This window comes from Protopterus annectens, chromosome 6.part0, assembly GCF_019279795.1.
Source record: "Protopterus annectens isolate FY-2018-M chromosome 6.part0, PAN1.0, whole genome shotgun sequence".
NCBI classification, from domain to species: domain Eukaryota; kingdom Metazoa; phylum Chordata; order Ceratodontiformes; family Protopteridae; genus Protopterus; species Protopterus annectens.
The window spans coordinates 1,976,128,067-1,976,148,066 of record NC_056737.1 but is presented as its reverse complement, the minus strand read 5'-3'; the positions used below and the strand labels follow the sequence as shown (position 1 = coordinate 1,976,148,066).

At 36.3% G+C, this 20,000-nt stretch overlaps 1 protein-coding gene across 2 annotated transcripts in view; it reads right to left on the bottom strand.

Moving 5' to 3' along the window:
- ZNF385B (zinc finger protein 385B) overlaps positions 1–20,000 on the bottom strand; it is a 1,204,911-nt gene that overhangs the window by 56,606 nt on the left and 1,128,305 nt on the right. For both annotated transcript variants that reach the window (XM_044075269.1, XM_044075267.1), the window contains one exon: positions 16,383–16,561. In XM_044075269.1, the coding sequence (XP_043931204.1) occupies positions 16,383–16,561 (179 nt within the window). The remainder of the gene's footprint in view (positions 1–16,382; positions 16,562–20,000) is intronic.

Genomic DNA, 20,000 nt, shown 5'->3' with positions numbered 1-20,000 from the left:
GAATGGCTTACATTGTTAAGTCGAGTTTCATTAAAAAAAAAAAAACTACTGTCAAAATGGAAATGCATATTTTAAATTAGGTTGTGCAAACATCTAGGATAATTGAATTAGCCCAATGCCACTGTTTTACAAAAGTTAATAAGATATGCTGTATTACTTGAAGGAAGGGATGTTCAAGCTCTACTTAATTCTGAAATCATGATTTCCATTGACAAACTTTCATTATTCTGTAAGCATAACATTAGTAATAATCAAACAAAAGAGGTAATATGCATTCTTGTCTCAAGAAGTGTATCACCTTATACATGCAGAAATTCGTAAATTTGTAAGAAAACTGTTGCATCCTGTGGCTGTAACCACTGACAACATGGGATATAATATCAGGGGAATACTTTTTTCCCATGTTACAGCACTAATTACATTATGCTTTAAAGGAACAATTAATTTGTTTGTTTTTATACATCATCCTGATTAGAACTACTGCACTATGTTACAGTGACCCCTCACTAGTAATCACTGGTTTAGGCCCACTACATGGGCTATTAGCCCTAGACATACCATCTCTATTATGGTTGGTTGAGATTGGTCTTTATTTCATAATGAATTTAAAAGACTACAAGGAGAATGCACACCTACATAGCCGTACCTCTCAACCTCTTAGAGCAAGAAATCTGGATGGAGTGTAAAATAATGGGGGGACAAAGGGCCCAAAATAGGGACAGACTTTACATATTCCTCTTAAAAATTTAGAAAGATAGCACACATTTTTTTAAGGTTAAGATGTCTGGAACTTAAATATATGGCATTATTTAGTGACTTCAGTCCTCAGTAATTTTCCAGAAAACCACAACTTTTAACAGGAACAGACCAAAAATATGGGGCAAAAAATCTGGACAGTCTGCGAAAATCTGGACAGTTGAGAGCTATGTATATAGCTATGTAATTCCACCCTACTGCCTATTTGGTCACAACACTGAGGCATGGTCTACACTCTGTGTAAAGTTTTGGCCGAGAAGAGCAAGAAATATCCATATGATTGCCAAACATTAATTTTCAACATTAAAATATCTGTTTCCTGCTCTACTCAGTTTTTGACCCAAAAATCATATGGGATATTCTTCACCAAAGGTTTGTGATAATACTGCCATAGGCCCATCTCTGAAGTATCATTATATATTATATATTGTTATATAGTATATAGTATCATTATATACTATATAACAATATTGAAATCTAGAGAGTGTAATACAGGCTTTGATCACAGAATTTTTCTTCAAATGGCTATTTCAGATCTACCTCTACAGCCACAATCCCTTTTCCCCATTTTGGCACCTGGAGTTGAGATGCCACTTCAACAGTGACAAATTCAATCATCTGGAGGCAATGTTAATACCACCAGGTGGCTAGGCCTGCCATATATTTATTATTTATTTAAATTTTGTTAACTGAATTACACCATTTTCAAAATGGGGTCTGGTGGGCAGAGAAAGATACACACAATATAAATAAACTAACAGCATAAGTAGTATAAAGGAGTAGAGACTTGTGTATAGTAGTACAAAAGTGACTACAACAAGAGGCTAAATATAGGTTACAATATAAAACACATTTGTATTCATTTGAGCAATAAATGAGAATTTAATACTCTGTGCCAAGAAAAGATTTAAAGTAGAGAGGAAAAATGGAAAAAGTATTGAAAGCATTAGTTTAATTAAGTTATGAAAAATCGGAAGGTGAAAGGTAGGGAATGTGTTTTTAGGGTTAGAAAAATTGAGACAGGATTGAAATTGCCATAGGGTGATTTGGGGAAATCAAATGTGATTGTATAGGAAATGTGAATGAAATTACATAACACTGCACTTTGCATTTAGCAGGTTTATAGAGGTGCTCCTTGCAGGCATTCTTGAATGCTGTGAAGTCTGACATTTTCCTCTCTTCAGAAAGAGAGAAGGGGTTTGTTGTTGTTAATGAAGGAGCTTTTGGGTACATCTAGGAGACCTTAGAGTTCTGTTTGGTGAATAATGTTTAAAAATGAAGTTGAGTGGTCAGTTTTTATTGTATAGCATTTTATGACTGAAAGTACATCGGCTGAAGTTCACTTCATTTGTGAAGGTCATCCAAATAAGTTTGTTGAGAGTTTTCTGAGTATGAATATCTGATATGGGTAATGCTGCACACTTACCTTTTTTACAGTAAATTAATTTACGCTTATACTACACTGATGTATTTAGGTTACCAGTAGCAATGAATCTGTTTGGGTAAGAACTGAGTGATAGCTAGGTTAATTGTAGATGCAGTGGATAGTGTTTAATTAGATGGAGGGAACCTAGTTTTTGAATATGCCTTAGGAACATAAGAACAATAGAAAGCAAGCAATCAGAAGGACCATAGGTTCATAGGTGTTTACTAGGCTAATGACCACAAGGGCGTTTTTAAACCTAGCCACGCATCCCAAATCTCTCAGAAGTTCTGGTACCCTTGATAAATGTAAGTAGGGGCTTGGGAGATGTAAAGTTTCAAGCAGGGGCCTGAGAGATGTACCATTTACAGGTTGCCAGTGTCCATTAGAGACATAGGTGCCAAGCCAGGGATGAATTTATTGTTCCCTATCCAACTGGCCAAGTTACACTTGGATTGGGTAAGGGAGGAACTCTGCTTCACATTGATGTCTCAAGCAGGTCATATTTATACCACAGACAACGTTTACACCTTTAAAATGGGTAATTCTGGTGTTGTTTGTTTTGTGGATATGCAGGAGGTCCATCAGAGTGGGGTCTGACAATGCCCTGTATGCCAGACATAGATCACCCCTCAACAGCCTGTAGGAGACAGAATACAAGTCTAGAGTCTTGATCCTCAGTTAATACTCATGAATATGGTATTGGGTTGGATGATGAGTATTTCCAATAAGTTTAAATACATCTTATGGATTTCCTGGGACATAGATGGAGACCAATAGCTTGCAAGGAAGTGATATTGAATTTTGCCTATGGTGATTTGAGCAAGGAGTAGTTCAAGTGCTTTGTCCTGTATGACCAGCCTTGAGGTATATTTATTTTTGAAATGCCTAGCCATATACAGCTTTAAACAGACACACTTCAAAGTTTTTGACATGCTTTAAGAGCACTTAATAATGCACACCTCAGAAACAAGCAGGGATATAAACTCTAACACCGGTATAAATTTGTGTCTACCCATCCAATCATCAAGACTAGCCTTAACAGCAGACAAAGTACTACTTTCCTTGACCTGTAGTGGTAGCTTATTCCATAGGCTCTGAATACATTGTTTTTGGTAATATATCCCTTCATCAAGTCTTGCTTATTTGTTGATGTAAATTTAGGTCCCTAGTATGCTTGTTTGTTTGTAGAGCCACTAGCTTTGGAAAGAAATGAAAAAGGATTAGGTCTTTCATAGCTCAGAAAGCAAGAAACAGTTCACCTCAGAGAAGCCGACAAATTACTTATTGTAAGGAGAGTTGTGGTAATCTCTTGAGATAGGTTAAAGACTTAATGTCTTTTAGTTAAAAATTGTTGTAGCCTTTCCAGTTGGGTGATGTGCCTGGATTTGTATATACCAAAGGGTGCAATGTGTTCACTGATGGTTTTAACAAAGGAAGAGTACAGTGGTAAGATGGCGTCTTTGGATCATGAATATATCCCCTTGGAAATTAAATAGGTCAGATGGAAGGATATGGCATCATGATGATCCACACAAGTACTCAGTTCTCTTACAAGTATATCTATTTGAAGAGGAGTACCACATATAATATATGAGGTGAAAGCACCTTTCTTGCTGAATGCTATTTTGCTGCACTTTTTGCATGAGCTAGAGACTATTTTCAATATATAATGTATGCAGATTACAGATACTGCTGGGGAAGTTTGGAATCAGTGGATAGCAGTGCTCAACTTGTAGTCATCTGCCAACTTGGTCAACCACACTTCAGAGATATTAGCTTATACGGTCCAGCACTAATTCCTAAGGTCAACCAAACTTCAGGGATATTGGCTTAAATATATGCAAAATAAATGCCAAGCAAGAGAGGGCTTAACACTGATCCCTGTGGATGCCTTAAACTTCAGTAATGGTATGTTCCAGAAATGGAAGTTTGTTATGGATAGCTGCATGCAAGTGCTTGTAGGGATGTGCAACTTGAATGGTGGTGTTATTGACTGTGATTGTGGGAGAGGATGAGGGATAATCACTGTGGTCAATGGTCATTAATTTGGTTTTCTTTTCTTTTAGGAATAGTTTTCAGTTCTCTAGCCAGATCAGTGGAGTACTTATAGAAGACTGAATATGGCAAATGGAGGCAGTAATGCTAGGTGTATTACATAAAATGGTAGAGCCACCAGATTCCTGAAGCAGTTTGATGGTGTCGGTATGTAGGTGCGTATCACTGGTAAAGATTGAACATAGTGCAAATCAAAGAACAGAACCTGTTGCGATCTTGATGTTAGAAATGAATTGGGGAGGTGAGCAGATGTTCAAGGTTACAGATTGTACCATATCCAGCAGGTAAACCAGTTGAATTACAATTTCAGAATGTCCTAGTTTAGTAAAAGGATGACTGTACTAAACACTTTTTATGAACAAGAAAGCAACAACTTTGCCTTTATTGGTTTCTGGTAATGAAGATTCGCAAGATTTCATTTAGACAGTCCTGTTTTTCCCCTCTTGAGAAGGGCGTACAGCATGAAGGTGGATATTGGAAAGGTGTAAATTGTCTTGTGACCTTGTATTTTCTATAATCTTATGAACAAGTGTCATTTGTGTGCTATGACAATTGTAGAGACATTGTGAGTAAATGATGTTTGGTATACGGGTGAAGGAAGTTTGTTATTTTGATGTGATCAACCTTTTCTAGAATTTTAGACAGGTGAGGTAGGATGACTATAGGATGGCAGTTTTTGAATTTGAATTTCTTGCTGTCTTTGTGAAAATATATTTGGATATGCAATATGATCTGTGAGGCATTTTAAAAAAGCTGGAAGCAGCTTCTCTATGGAAGGTGATTTATGTGGTTTTATTTTATGGAGTAGCTTTCCTGTACCACTGATGGTGATAGGCTTAAAAATGAAGCTGGCTCACGTGATGGAAGAGGCTTCAGGTGGGGAGTTAGAAGTACATGTGTTTTTGGCTAAGTACATGTTGATAATGTCCTTGAAGTGGTGTGCGAAGGTTTCTGCTGTACCTGTGTCATGTGCTAGCTGTTGTGGTAATTGCTGGTTATTATACCATTAGCTTCTTAAGTGTGTTCCAGAAAGCTGTACAGCTGCTTTCATTAGTATTTTGGAGTTACAAGAAGTAATTTTCTTTTGAAAGTTGCAATGGTTTTGGCATTTGTTTCTGAGTTACTTATATTGTGACAAATACTGCCTATTTCCACAGTTTTGGTAAATTTCCAAGCTGAGTTCTTGGCCATCATCACTTTTCCTGTGGCACTGTCTATCTAGGAGGTTAAGATATCTTTGGCCTCCTAGCAGGTGCAAGTCTGTTTGTGAGAGTTTGTACATTTTTAATGAAATGCTGAACAATATTGTGAAATGTATTGATATGATTTAAAATACAACAACCGATGACAGATAATTCCATTTGGATAATTTCAGAAGGTAGTTTGTTCCATTTCCTACTATCAATTTTTTTTTCTATGGTGTAGGGAGGCTTGTTTTACCAAACCATGAAATATGAGCTGTGACCACTGAATCATTGAGATTTTGGGGTACAATATCACTTAAATAGTAATTGCTGGGGTGCTATGCAGGTATGCACATCTAGGATGTTTTTGTAGTCTATGCTGGGGGTTCATCTTAGTCTGGTTGATGATAACTGAAGAAAAGTTGAAGGATAAGTGCAGTTACTGAGCTGGGAACCAAGGAATACTGAAATCACTAAGAAATAAAAATATAGTGGCAAAAGAGTTATGGAACCATTCTAGGGCGAAGGGTAATGTCTTAGCTGCCAACTTGGGATAGGGATAGAGGCAGTCTCTATGTCACTTTTTTATTATTAGCATTAGTAATAGAGTTGGTGATAGATTCAGAACCTGTAAAGGCAATTGGTATATGCATAGTTTGGCTGGGCTGTTGTTGTTTAGTAAGATAATGACTCCATCTCTCATACTTTGTGCATGACCAGTTTTAAAAATGCAGTATTTGAGAAAGGAGTGTTCAGAGTTTGCTGCAGTGGTCTTCAGCCTGGTTTCAGTGATGGGAAGTATGATTAGGTTGTATTGAAGAACCTGTGTTTCTGGAAGTGGTACCTACTTGCATAAGCTTCTAAAGTTTATATGAAATACTTTCAACCTATTAAAATTTTGAGGTTTGGTGATGGGGTCACAGCTAGTAGGAAGAAATGTTGTGGCCAGGGTTAAGCTCCAGATCACCTGGTAGTAGGACAGTTGGGATAGTTATGATTAAAATGCCATGATGCCTATAGTGCAGGTTGTAAAGAAATGTTATGTATCCAGGAAGTAGTCTTTGGTGTTTACTGGGAAGCAAAGTTAGCTGATGAAGCACTTTTGTAAAATGAGAGGGAATATGCATATGACGAACCTGACGTACCAAATAACTATGGTATGTGGGACACTGTAAGCTGATGTGACTATAGTATGTGTTATATGATCAATAGCTAATGTAATGAATGGCAATAAGAAGGTAACAGTGATTTCTGTGCTATGAGCTGCAATGACAGAGTGAGCAGCATTAACTGAATTGGAGGATGCCATGGTTGTTTAGATATGGCAGGTAAATTATACTCGGCTGCCAGATGACTGGAGTGTACACTTATAAACAACAGTATTAGCTGGGAGCTGAATGTAGTCACATCTTTTGTATTAGCATGAGTAGAATAAGAAAATTGCAGAGATGTGAAGTTTTAGAGCAAGTAGAATGTGTGATAATATATTTGGCTAGGAAAGGTTGGTTTGTTGGAAAAGGAATGTGGTATTAGTCAAGAGCTAATAGTGTTTGCATTCTACATGAGTTTAATGATAAGAAGATATGAAATGGAAGTGTAATTGGTAGTAAAAAGGAAAATTACAAATAGTGTTAGGAAGTAATAATTGGTGGTTGGCGTGGAAAATTAATTGAGAGAGAGATATGAAGGATGGAAAAGCACACTGACAGTTGTGGGGAAATGAATGGACATGTGATAGGAAGTAATAATTGGTAGCCTGTGGCAGAACTTTTTTGAAAGATTTGAAACCTCAAAAGTAGTTGTGGGAAAATGAATGGAGGTCGAAATAAGAAGGCTGTAGAGTGGCAGGAATTAATAGTTGGCACTCCATGGCAGAAAATTACTGAGAGAGATGAGAAACAAATACCAGAGCAGTGATGTAGTTGAGGGTGGAGGGGATGTGAAGCTATCAATTCTGAAGAGGACTTGGGTTGCATGTGGTATGCTGTTGTATAGGCGGCCTTAAGTTTTCTAAAAATATGTTGCCAGTAGAAGAGGTGCTGGAACTGGAAAGTATTAAAGAAGGCTTCTCTTCACAATATGGGAGAGCCACTAAAGTTTTTACAAAAATAATACTCTCTGTTATAAAATGATGTAGGAGTTCTCTTGAATCCCAACAGAAAGTAAAGGTGCTGACAAAAGAGGAGAGGAGAAATTGGAAAATAAAAATATTAATAAAAGCTTGTGATGTCTACCAGGTATGAGTGCTGCTAAGAGTTTTCATATATGAGTATCACTACTGCATTATATTAAGAAAAAGTCTTAAAAACAAGAAAACAATCATTGACAACTATGGAGCTAGATCTGGAGTCTTACTAACTACTTATTATGAAGAAATGGCTAGGTGTAGGTATTAAAATAATGTTAATATTTAATACACAAAGCAGAAAGCATGGACTGTATTAGTTTGGGACAGTTCATGTAGAGGAAACTAGTTGTTTCTTTGCCTAGTTAGAAAAACAGTTAAATGATTCAATAGAATGTTCAACAATATTGCATACCAAGTGAGAGATATGGTGCCTTTAAAGGGTAGGGAATGTAAGTATGTAGTGTGTGTGTGTGTGTGTGTGTGTGTGTGTGTGTGTGTGTGTGTGTGTGTGTCTGTGTGTCTGTGTGTGTGTGTATGTGTATGGTTTGGATAATATAAAGATAATCATGTATTGGTTGGCTGGGGAACTGGGATGTGTAAGAATTAAAGGAATTGTCTGACTCTAGCGTCCATTTTAACTTAAGAATTATTTTCTGACTGGTCAAGTCTGTAAAAAGCAGCCTGTTGATGCAAAACGATGTACAGGTTTTCGATAGTTTTCAGCCAGTGCTGAAAATGTTCTCAATTGCTTTTTGATCCAAGAAGAGGCCATTTTCTTACAAGTTCTAATTTTCTTTTGGGGATCTAACAGTCTCCCTACCCAATGATATAACCTAAATGTTTTACCTCTGTCACGCCTACCTTGATAATGGAAGCATTGACAGTTATCCTGGTTTGTCTCAGAGAGTCTAGCACAGACTGTACCTTATATATCCCAGTCTTAGGAATTATTTATTACATCACCTAGGTAAGCAGCTGCCTATTTGACATGAGGTTTTAGGATTAGTCACCAAAATGTTTTATTGTTACTATGTAACCTGAAATGATGGACATTATACAGGAACAAGTCATCTAGTGTTGAAAAAGCTGTCCTTTCTTTGGCTTAATCCAGTAGAGGGATTTTCAGTATCCTTTTGTTATATCTAATGTGGTCAAGAATTGTGCCTTCCCAACCCTTCCATTAGTGCATTAACTCTAGGCATTGGGTAGTTGTCAAATTTTAAAATGTTGTTCAGCTTCCTAAAATTATTACAGGCATTGGGACTAATACTACTGGGATGTTCCATGAGCTTTCAGACTCTTTAATTACCCTGACTGTAAGCATTTTGGTATTCCCGTTTGCATACCCTTTCCAAATGATGTTGTTATTCTGAATGGTTTTAGGTATTAGTTATGTTTCTACTTATTTACATTTTGTTTACTGGGGCAGAGCACTGATCTTATATGACCAATTGCAGGCTCCGCCCAGATTATAATAGTAAAAACAAAAAAATGTTTCATGTGAAACAATCATAAGTAATCAAAAGAAACAAATTAACTTTTTCCCCATAAATAGTCTCAATCTGGTGTTGAATTATGCCTGTTCTGGCAGGTATTTCTGAAAACATTTTTTTTTGACAGAAATTGATTTTTTTTAAATTTCTGTAGCTTAGATAGTATGTCATCTATCTAATGTGCAGACAAAGATATCAGTTTTCCTCAGGTCAAGTAGCTTCTGCTGGTACACAAACAGAGATTTGAGTTTTTTTTCCATTGTTTGAAGACATTAATGTGGTATATTTGCTCTGGTATTCTCTTACCAGTTTGTTTAACCACATCATTTACATAATTTCATTTTTATACTATTTCAAATGGATATTTTATGTAGAGGTTAGAATTAACACCTGCTTTCCAACTTTGAATCAACTGGTCTTTGCAGTCCTATTACACGCCCCTTGTTATGTTTACTGGGCTGGGCTCTTTCCACGTATTCTTTCATCTTGGAAATTACTATTTTCAGCCTATACTGTATGTTGGTATATAATGATACATTATGCCAGTGGTATGCCTAGCATATATGACACCCGGTGCAGATTTTTTTTCAACATCCCCCCTCTGCCCCATGGAGATTTTTCTAACACCTCCTCCTATGTGACAATTATTTTTAGTAAAAATCATGAAATGAAACAAAATAATGGCCAGCAAGGAGCAGGGTAGGAACAGTGATGAAATCCCCAAAAGACACATCCATCCTATTAATGTCAGAATCATGGACTAAAGGTAAATTTCTAAAATGTATTATCATCTCCTTTGGAAAGCTGAGTATGACACAACCCTAAGAACTTACCCAATAGTTCAGGATTTGATAACTTATGTAGACAGTTGACCCCAAAAACTATTAGGAACAGATCAAAATGAAGAAAACTTAGGGCCGTTCTGCAAAATCAGGAACCGTTTCAATTTGATTTTACAAATGCAGAACCCAGAGAGAGAGTAAACATTATAGCATATTTCATGCAAATGTACACTAGTCATGTAAAGGCAGACTATAAGCTAAACAATCAATACAAGAGTAACTTGCAGACCAAACATATTAGGCAAATATTAGAAACTGTAAAATCACGGACAGTTTCAAATGTGTTTCATACAATATTCTAATTTGTTTCACAAAAATGCACACTAGCTGTTAATGCCTGACTTTAAACTGAGCACAAGTTACTTAATCAACAATACAGCTAGCCACCCACCCACCAAGCAAAAAAGCATAAATATTCCAACTTATTTTGCACAAATGTGAACTAATTCAACCTTAATACTAGAGTTTGAGCTAAGCAAATTAAGTGGATAAGTTCCTATAGTACAGCTAAGCTCCCCCCACCCCAAAAAAAAAAAAAAAACAAATTTATTTCACACAAATGCACAATAGCCAGCCTTTAAAATAATATGAAAAGATAAAGTCACTGCCAACCCCCCCCCAAAAAAAAAAAAGCATAAATATTTAAATTTAGTAACACAAATGCACCTTAAGGATAGAATTTAAAGTGACCAAGTAAAAAGAACAAGTAATATTCATCCACAGCATAGCTAACCAAACCCCCACCCCCCCCAAAAAACAGCATAAAAATATTCCAATTTATTAACACAATTATTAACTTGCCAATCATAATGGCAGAATTTAAGCTGAACAAGTGAAAAGGCAAGTTACTTTAATGCATACCCCAGATAGCTACCCTCCACCCCACCAAAACAAACAAAAAAGGCAGAACAGTACAATGAAAAAAAAAGAACATGAATATCCAATTAAAAAATATTTAAACAAATGCATACACTCACTAGTCAAACTTTAAAATATTTAAACAAATGCACACATACACACATACAATTTGCTTGGTTCAATTAAACAAACAAAAAAAAACTTTTCCACTGCAAAATTCTATGTTGTATTATACTACTGTACAACTAGAAGGTTGCTGCATACTTCTCAATCTCTTAGCCTAAGAAATATACACAAAGGTCAAAAAATATGGGCAGATTTTAAGTATTGCTCTATAAATGTGTTGCAAGAATAACAGGAGTTCTGTTAGCATTCATTTGCCGAAGGATATGAAGTCTGAAACTCAAATAAAAGCTATTATTTTGTGAGGTCAGTCCTTAGTGATTATCCAAAAAACACAAATTTTATGTGGAACAGCCCCCAAATATCAGACAAAAATCTGGACATTCTGTGAAAATGTGCATAGTTGAGAGGTATGGGCTGTTGTTAATTTTAAAAATAACAGTGGTTATCTCCAGTCTTGAATGTAGTTCCTTCTGTATTTTCTCTAATCTTGCACTGTATTTTAACATATGGATGCTCAGAGGCATGCAAGAGGAAGAAACAAAGATATTTAAGTTTTTCACGTTTAAAATGCAAAAAGCTTTTAAAAACCAAAAACATGCATTTTTTTAATGAAAATACAACACAGATACTGCACTGCTTGTAGCCGGGGTGGACCACATCATCCACCCAGCATTAGTACACCTCTGCCTTACACACTTAAATGGTCTTTTCTCTTTCAAGGCTTCTGTGTCAATAATAAATAGACTGCGATAGTGAGTACCATTTAATAACTTAAAAGAACTTAACCCTGCTTAAGCTTGTGATACTTATCTACTGGCATACAGGCCATGGTATTAATTGGTGCAGTTTTTATCATGTTTATCAATAACTTTTCTAAACATGGATTTTAATAGTCAATTAAAATGTTCTACTAACCCATCTATTTGGTGATGGTGCACAGAGGTGTTTAATTCATTGACCTTAAATATTGTCATAGTTGGCACATTATTCTAAATATAAATGTAGTCCCCTGGACTCTGAATCTTTTCTTAAATATCGCTATTCTGAAAAATAGTAAGGCAGCTTACTAGCTATGAATTTTACATTTTGTCTTACATAGAGGAGTGTCCTCAGGGTATTTAGTTAAATAGTACAAAAATAAACAAAATGTAATGAAATCCATTGCTGGATTTTACTAATGACCTAACAGTGTTCATAGCTATGTGTTTAAGTGGCATCTCTATGATAGAAACTGGAATCAAATGATTTTTGAACCTGGATGATGGTGTCTTTTTTACATTTAGAGCATCCAGCACAAGATACCTCATGTTCCTTCTTTAGGGCAGGCCAGCAGCACGTTATGAGGATTTGTGATTTAATCTCATTGACTTCTAGGTGTTTTCATAGTATAAAGTATGTACTAATATGATTATTATGGCTCTGAAAAGTCTGGACACAATGTTAATGTACGCTTCTTCTTTACCCTTCCTTAATCTGATTAATGTCATTTTGTAAGCTCAAGTACTGATATGAAGTGGGAATGGTTTGTTTATTTCCTTCTACTACAACCCTAACTATATTTCCCTTTCTCTTGCTATTTTCCCATTGGAACTTTTTTAAGTTTATCCTGATTACCTGGATGCCATCTGTCTCTGGATTTTTCTCAGGATTCGCCTGTTGTGAGGTAGAAGGCACTGCCTACTCTTCTATCAGTACAGCTACTGGGGTTTTGTTGTCTAACTCCTCACCTAAGAAATGCAGTTTATACCATTGTCAGTTACTATTTCTACCTTATTTAGTTTTTATTGTCCTTTCCTTTATAAACCTGATACATATAACCTTTTTTCTTCTGTTTAGGATTCCTGCATTTTGACTCCACAGGAATATCATTAGGGCTCTGTTCAATGTCATCTTTCTGTGCACCCTACCCTCTCAGTTTTGTTTCTTGTTTAGATTGCTCCATTTCTGTTTTAGCATTATTGAACACAACCCTGTCACTTTCTTTTTTTCCTTTATGTTGGCCTTCTCTCTGTGCGTGAGGGGGTGTTACATTCTAACTTTCATTTTCCATTCCAGGTTGCTTCCGCTCTGTAAAATGCATCTCAAAATAAAATGCATCTTCAGTTTTACTTTCTTCCTTACTCACAGATACCTGTTGTCTAGAATTTTTCCATGCTTGATTTGTCTGTCTTACACTGACAGAAACAGGTTTAGTAAACTGGCAAAGTATTGTTTCTTCTTCTTTTACTATAACCAGTGAAGTATTTATTTCAAATATCTTTCCTTTGCACATCTGGGGCATTCTATTATAGCTTGATAGAAAGTTAAGAAGTCTGATCAGGTTATACATTTTCCACACTCCCTAACTTCATTTCTTTGGAATACACTATTTCAGGACTGACTCATTCTCCTCAGTTCTACTAGTCAATTCTATGTCCTGATTAAAAACATTCAGAGGGTGCAATATTTTACTGTGCACCTCATTTCCTTCGAATGGCTATGCCCTGCAAGCTACTCTGATACAAGTGTAGGTATTTATACCACTTTAAATGGTGCAGGTTCTTCTTCTCTTTGTGACCTTAATAGATGTTAGCATCTTTTGAGGCTGTAACTCTAAAATTTGATCTTTACTGGACTCATATACTTTTATGAGCATGTTTGATATTTATAACCCCCCACCCCCTTGTCCAGGTTTGGTGGAGGTGTATCTGAAGGCCCAATCACTTGCTTGTTCCCTATTCATACTAACACGGTGGTCTATTGAAAGGAATACAGTCTTCCCATTGCCTTCATACATCCTTAACATGGCAAAAATCTTTCCCTGTAATCATATCACGTGTTAAATTGAGAACTAGAACAATACCATGATGTGTCTTCCGATACACAGTTTCAACTTGTAGTTTAGTAATTGGATACTGTTTTCTATTTCTGTGAAAAGAGCATGCTTTTAGTGACTTCTTTTTACACATATACTATGATTTTATACATGTTTCCATGCTGCCCGAGTCTAGAAGCCCATGCAGCTCCCTGCCACTAATTATTTTATTGAATTAACTTTGATGTAGCACAATAGTAAAAAGCCTGTCTCTACTATATTTGTTGACATTTCATCATATCCCATTGGCATTACATCATTACTAGAATGCTTTGCATTGTTTACAGTTTTCACTGATATAATAATGTTACCTTTACTAGTACAACATTTAGTTATGTGGCTCCTACTTTCATATTTAAATCAGAGCATGTCTATGCATCATCGTTTCTGTTGCCTACTACAGTTTTTACATGCTTTACCACAGGTTTAGACTGCTCAATTTTAAATATAGTTTCATTTCATAGCAATCTCCTTACCAGTAGAATAACATTTTCAACATCCTTACAATCACTTGAAGCACACACTTTCATGAAGTAGAAGGCAAAGCTTTTTAAATGTATCAGTTGCTAGGAATTCTTTCATTTTATTTTTAGTATGCTGACCCTCATGATATAACCATAGTTTAAGTATATGTTTAAGAATACATATCAGATAGTTCACTGTTTTGTTAGCAAAAGATGTCCAGCTATGAAACTTTTGAGTTTATCTCTCAGAGATAGCACCAGTTCAAGCTTACAGTGTATTCATAACTTCTTAACATTCCTGACAATCATCCCCTTCCATGTCCATGAAGACTTTTAAAAGCTCTTCAGTAAGTTGAGTTAAGAAGATTGCATCATATTTACTCAGGTCCCATCTGTAATGGTGGGCATTCCATTAAATGGCAAAGCATACCTTGAGGTCTTTTTGTCTCATCATTTTTTTAATGATGGAGCTGCTTTTGGCAAAGATACATCTCTGGAAATTTTCACTATTCCTTCAGTAGGAATGGTTACAAATTACAAAAGTTGTTCAGTTACAGCTATATTGTTGTTGACATGATGAGTTACACAGTCCACTCAGCACCAATATAGCAATATACATCAAACACCAAAGGACCATTCGATTCACTACAACATAGGAATGCTTTCTTTTAAGGTGGACTAAAGTTGCTCGAGCTTTTGACTCTGTGCTGGCAGTGAAAGGTGACGTTCAGGAATTTTGGAATAAAAGGTGCACTACAAATCCAACTATACCCACTAATGAGGTATTCTAATTAAGTAAAGCTCAAGGCTTATAAAAATATTTACAAAAACATGGCACAAACATTCTTACCCATCCTTGTGCCCCCAAAATATTTCCAGAAAAAGGAGAAAAAAATATAAGGATAATATTTTTTTCAAAAGTCCAACAATCCCCATATACAAGCAACGATTATTTCCAATAATCCCTTTATGCATTGCCAAGGAGTAGGAATTAAGTCCATATCAAAAAGCAAAGGCTTCTGATGGTCAATGAAAGCTGAAAAGACTGGAAAAATCTGGAAAAATAACGTGTTTAGCATACACACAACTATTTGCATAATGTTTCAAAACAATACTTATATTTGCAGCTGCTTACATCATTTTTATACACAGTTCTGCCAAATATTACAATAAATACATCATCCATTAAACTGTAAATTTGAAATTAAGTTTTAAACACAGACAATGCACTCTTACTATATGCAGTTTTAAGCAACAAATTATGTTAGGGATATGAAACAGGGTGCAGAATACCATTCATTGCCTGAATGTGATGGCTGTTGCCTTAGCCTAAGCTTTGTCATTGTCTTTTAGAAAGACTGACCTTTTATTATATAGATTTTAGACTACAATATTGACTCTAGGTGTTGTGTAGGATTGTAGCTCCCACATTTCTGATGTATAAATACAAACTCCAGGTCGCACAGCAGAAAATGAGAGGAAAAAATGATATTTCAAAGCTCATTATTTCAAAGAGTTACAGATGTAATGAGTTGTGACTCAATGAAGAACTGGATTTCCAGCATACACTACAACAAGTAACCTCCTTTACTAGGCAGATAACAGCATGACCAAAGGTGATTTTAAAATTCATATTACTTGTTACTCATATTTCCTTTCCTTCAGCAACAATGCAGGCATTTTAGCATATACAACTTGAGGCAAGGTAGGAAGAGTATATGCAAAGAAAATTCAATGACTAAATTACCTAATAATGTATTACTATGCTAGCGGTGGTGGTGTTGCAGTAGTGTTGTCACCTCACAGTAAGACGTTGTCCTGTTCCATTCACAGCTAGAGCGTCTTCTGTGTGGAGACATGCGTGAATGGGCGTACCTTCATTGAAGGTTGTGCATCAGGGCTGGCAACTCGGCACATAAAAATCTACTGCCAATCATTAGCGAACCCCTAACCGGGAAAAGCTGAAAGACAGAACAACATGCTCTACAGTTAATTCCATTTTCATTTAATAAAACAAATAGAAAAGAACACTGAAATAAATAATTCAAATAAAATTATGGTCAATTTAATAAATGATATATAACAATATTATATCAGACATTTACTTCAGTACTTTAATAACTAACAGCCTATAGCACAAATGGATGCACACTGTAATTTACAATCAGTCTCTGCACACTATATTATTTCTATTACCTGTTTGAGCTGGACTTCTGAATTAACATGTACATCGCAAATTTCACAATGAAATGTCTTGTTCTGCAATCCTGAACCTCTGCTACCATTCAGTAGTTTAAGTTTTGAACCTGGTCTAGGATAGGCTTTGATTGGACCGGCTCCATTCCGAGCTTCAAGCATTGTCTTGTGCTTAGAACCTAAATGGCAGGAGAAATGCATAAGTACTGAAACAATTTTGGTCTGATTTTTTTTTCTGAGAGTTATTTACTGAGGTTTTGACTTCGCTATTTTTAATCTGCAAAGATAAAGATAGGGAAATATTGTTACTTAAGTACTTTAAGAAATAAAAGTAGAATTTGCACAAATGAGGAAAGACCACACAACTGCATCCACGCTTGTATGCTCACACACATATACAAATGTGCGCACATACACAGACACACACACACACACACACACACACACACACACACACACACACACACACACACACACACACACACACACACACACACACTCATATGCACATACATACATGCATAAGGAGTATCACATTTACATGACTGTGGCAAAAATACTTCAGAATTCTTTAATTCCCAGCAGGCTCACTGATGGGATGAGACTCTAGTTAAAATTTAAATTAGTGGGTTGTTGAATTCATTCAGTTTAATTGTCTCTTTTTAAAGTCCTAAAATATGCAGGAACAAGCCATTAAAGATTCTTGCAATTACATACTGTAAAAATCTGTAGTCAGATTTTACTAATGGTTACCAACTTCAGACATTAAATTTTTACAGTTATATCATGTACAATATGTGTGTGTTACATACATGATAGAGAGAGGGGGACAGAGAAAGATACTTATAAACTTATGTCTCATCAAAAGCACAACACCCTCAATTTGGAAAACTGCAAGAGTTAAGACCAGTTCCTAAAACAAAATTGTCCACTTGTGCAAATAACTTTAGACCCATTTTACTCCTGTCAACCCTGAAAAAAATCTTAGGTAAACTAAGCTACACCCGATTAACCAACTCCATAGTAACATACAGAATACTTAGTTATGAACAGCATGGGTTTTGGTCTGAAAGAAGTAGACTAATCACCCTATGTACCTTGGCAGATGATATTCATGTTAGCAGAGATAAATAACTACTAACTAGGGGCAACCGTTCTTGACTTAACAAAAGTCTTTGACGCTATCCCTCTCTCTCTCCTACTACACTCTCTAGTGACTGCCAGCATAAGCCCCTCTGTGTCCTTATGATCTCGCAGACACTTCAGGGTGCAAACTGGTTCAACATTCTCTCCCGCTGCATACCTCTTCAAAGGTGTTCCTCAAGGCTTGATACTTTCTTCAATTTTATCCCCCCCCCTTTTAGTCGAAAACCTCCCTTGGGACACCCATCCTTTCCTAGTTCTATTGGACAGATGACATGATCATCTACAGACATGACCTCACATCCACCTTGATAAAACAACATCTTGACCTTGACCTGACCTCCCCAAGTAACTGGCTAACCAGATACAACTTAATACTCAAAAAAAAAAAAAACAAGAAAACTTCAAATTCTTTACCTCCTGGTGCATACCACAGATGCCATGAAATCTGGCCAGATCATTCTTTTAACTTCCAGTATCACATTCACATTACAAAAATAAAGTTAATTAATTAATCTTATGGTCCAGGAAAATTTGCCATGTCTTATCTGCAGCTGCTAGGGATGAAATAGGAGAATGAGTCCTCCTCCCTCAGCTTGAATATGGCTTCCCAATCATTGACTTTGTTTCAAAAAAGAAAAGACATATACAAACCACGTAAAACAATATTTGCCTGTTCATTATTGCTTAAAAGAGAGCATTGGCTCTTTATTCCTGCAAAAGCCACATTTCTGTCCATACAACAAAGAGCTTCCATCCTTCTGGGTATCTGCTAGACAAATAGGCATAGGAAGAAAGATTCCCCTTCTTTGCTCATGGAATTCCTGAAAGAGCTCTGCCTCCTTATAATCTAAGGTTCCTTTCTCAAACTACACTCTATTTGCAAATTAGACTATCTAACCTAAAATGCAGACAGCATACTTTTCGATACCAGCCCAAAGCTTTGGGAAACCATGGATAAAACGATTAAATCATTATAACCAATGATTCATTTCCATAAACAGCTGAAACACTTCCTGCTCAACCAGTTCAAGTGCAACTGCAATAAAATCACTGCTGTAATTTAATCTATTCTACAACACAGTTCAACTATACTCCCTGCACTCTGTTGAGGTCCAGTAGCCATCATTACTCCCCAAATTAAGATACTGAAGTTTTTGCAGCACCCACATATTCCAAAAAATTAAAGATATATGTCAGAGCCATGGTCTTTAACTAAATGCTAAAAAATGCACCATCATTCCCTTTGGTGAAAACAACATTCCTGCTGATTATAAATAAACAATAATACCCTAAGTACCAATTCTGTAGTGAGAGACCTGGGAACACAAGTTGACTGTGTCTACTGTGGTGAGGAAAGCATTCAACATTGCTCACCTGATTAGCTAAGACATCACTTCAAGATCAAAAGAGGTTATAACTCCTCTGTACTCTTCCCTCATCAGGCCTGTTACTGAGTATAATGCTCCCTTTGGTATGTACCATACCAGATGTCTGCAGCAGCTTGAGAGACCTCAGAGATTTCTAACTAAGAAAATTCAGGGTCTCTAGCACATGTGTTATGCGAACAGACTGAAGATGCTGTTACTGTGCTCAGTAGCATATAGACTACTTAGTGGTGACTTGTGTCTTTCTTACAGGGCTATCTCTGATCCAAATCTAATGAAAGTGCTGCACATCTATAAGTCAAATGGGACTAGAGTCACCTGTTCCAGGAACCTCAATCTAGCCTGCGACATAAAGAGAACCTGCTGGAGAGACAGATACATCTGCCCGAGGTTGTCACTCGTCTGGAATAGGCTTCCAATCCATGTCAAGCAGAGCACCTGGATGACTGGATGGGAAACTATAAATTCCTGCTGGGGATTGCCCTTGCTTCTCTCCTGGACATGGGTAATCCTTGCTAGAAAAATATTGGGCATAGACGATATCTTTCAACTACTATTATATTGAGACTTTATGGCTAGTCTTGTAAAGACCCTCAGGTCAGTATACTAGTAGCATCCTTTAAACACATCCTATTTACCTATGAACAATACAACTTCTGTTTCCACAACTTCGTACACTCCCGTACACCCATCCACCTTGATCATACCTCTCAACCTCTTAGAGCAAGAAATCTGGACAAAGCCATACATAAAAGTGGGACAAAGGCCCACAAACAGGGGCAATTTTTAAATATTGGTCTTACAAACTTAGAAAATTGATAGAATAACAGGTTTCACATTAGCATGAATTTTCTAAAGGGTATGAAGTCTGAAACTCAAATGGCTGTCTTTATTTTCTGACATCAATCTTTAATGAGTTGCCACTAATTTTCCAGAAAACCACAATTTTATGAAAAATAGACCAAAAATATGAGGAAATAATCTAGACATTCTGTAAAAAACTGTATAGTTGAGAGGTATGGCCTAGATTCACCCAAGCTTAAGCCTTCCTCCTATCGTGTCTGGGCTACTCCAGAAAACAAATACA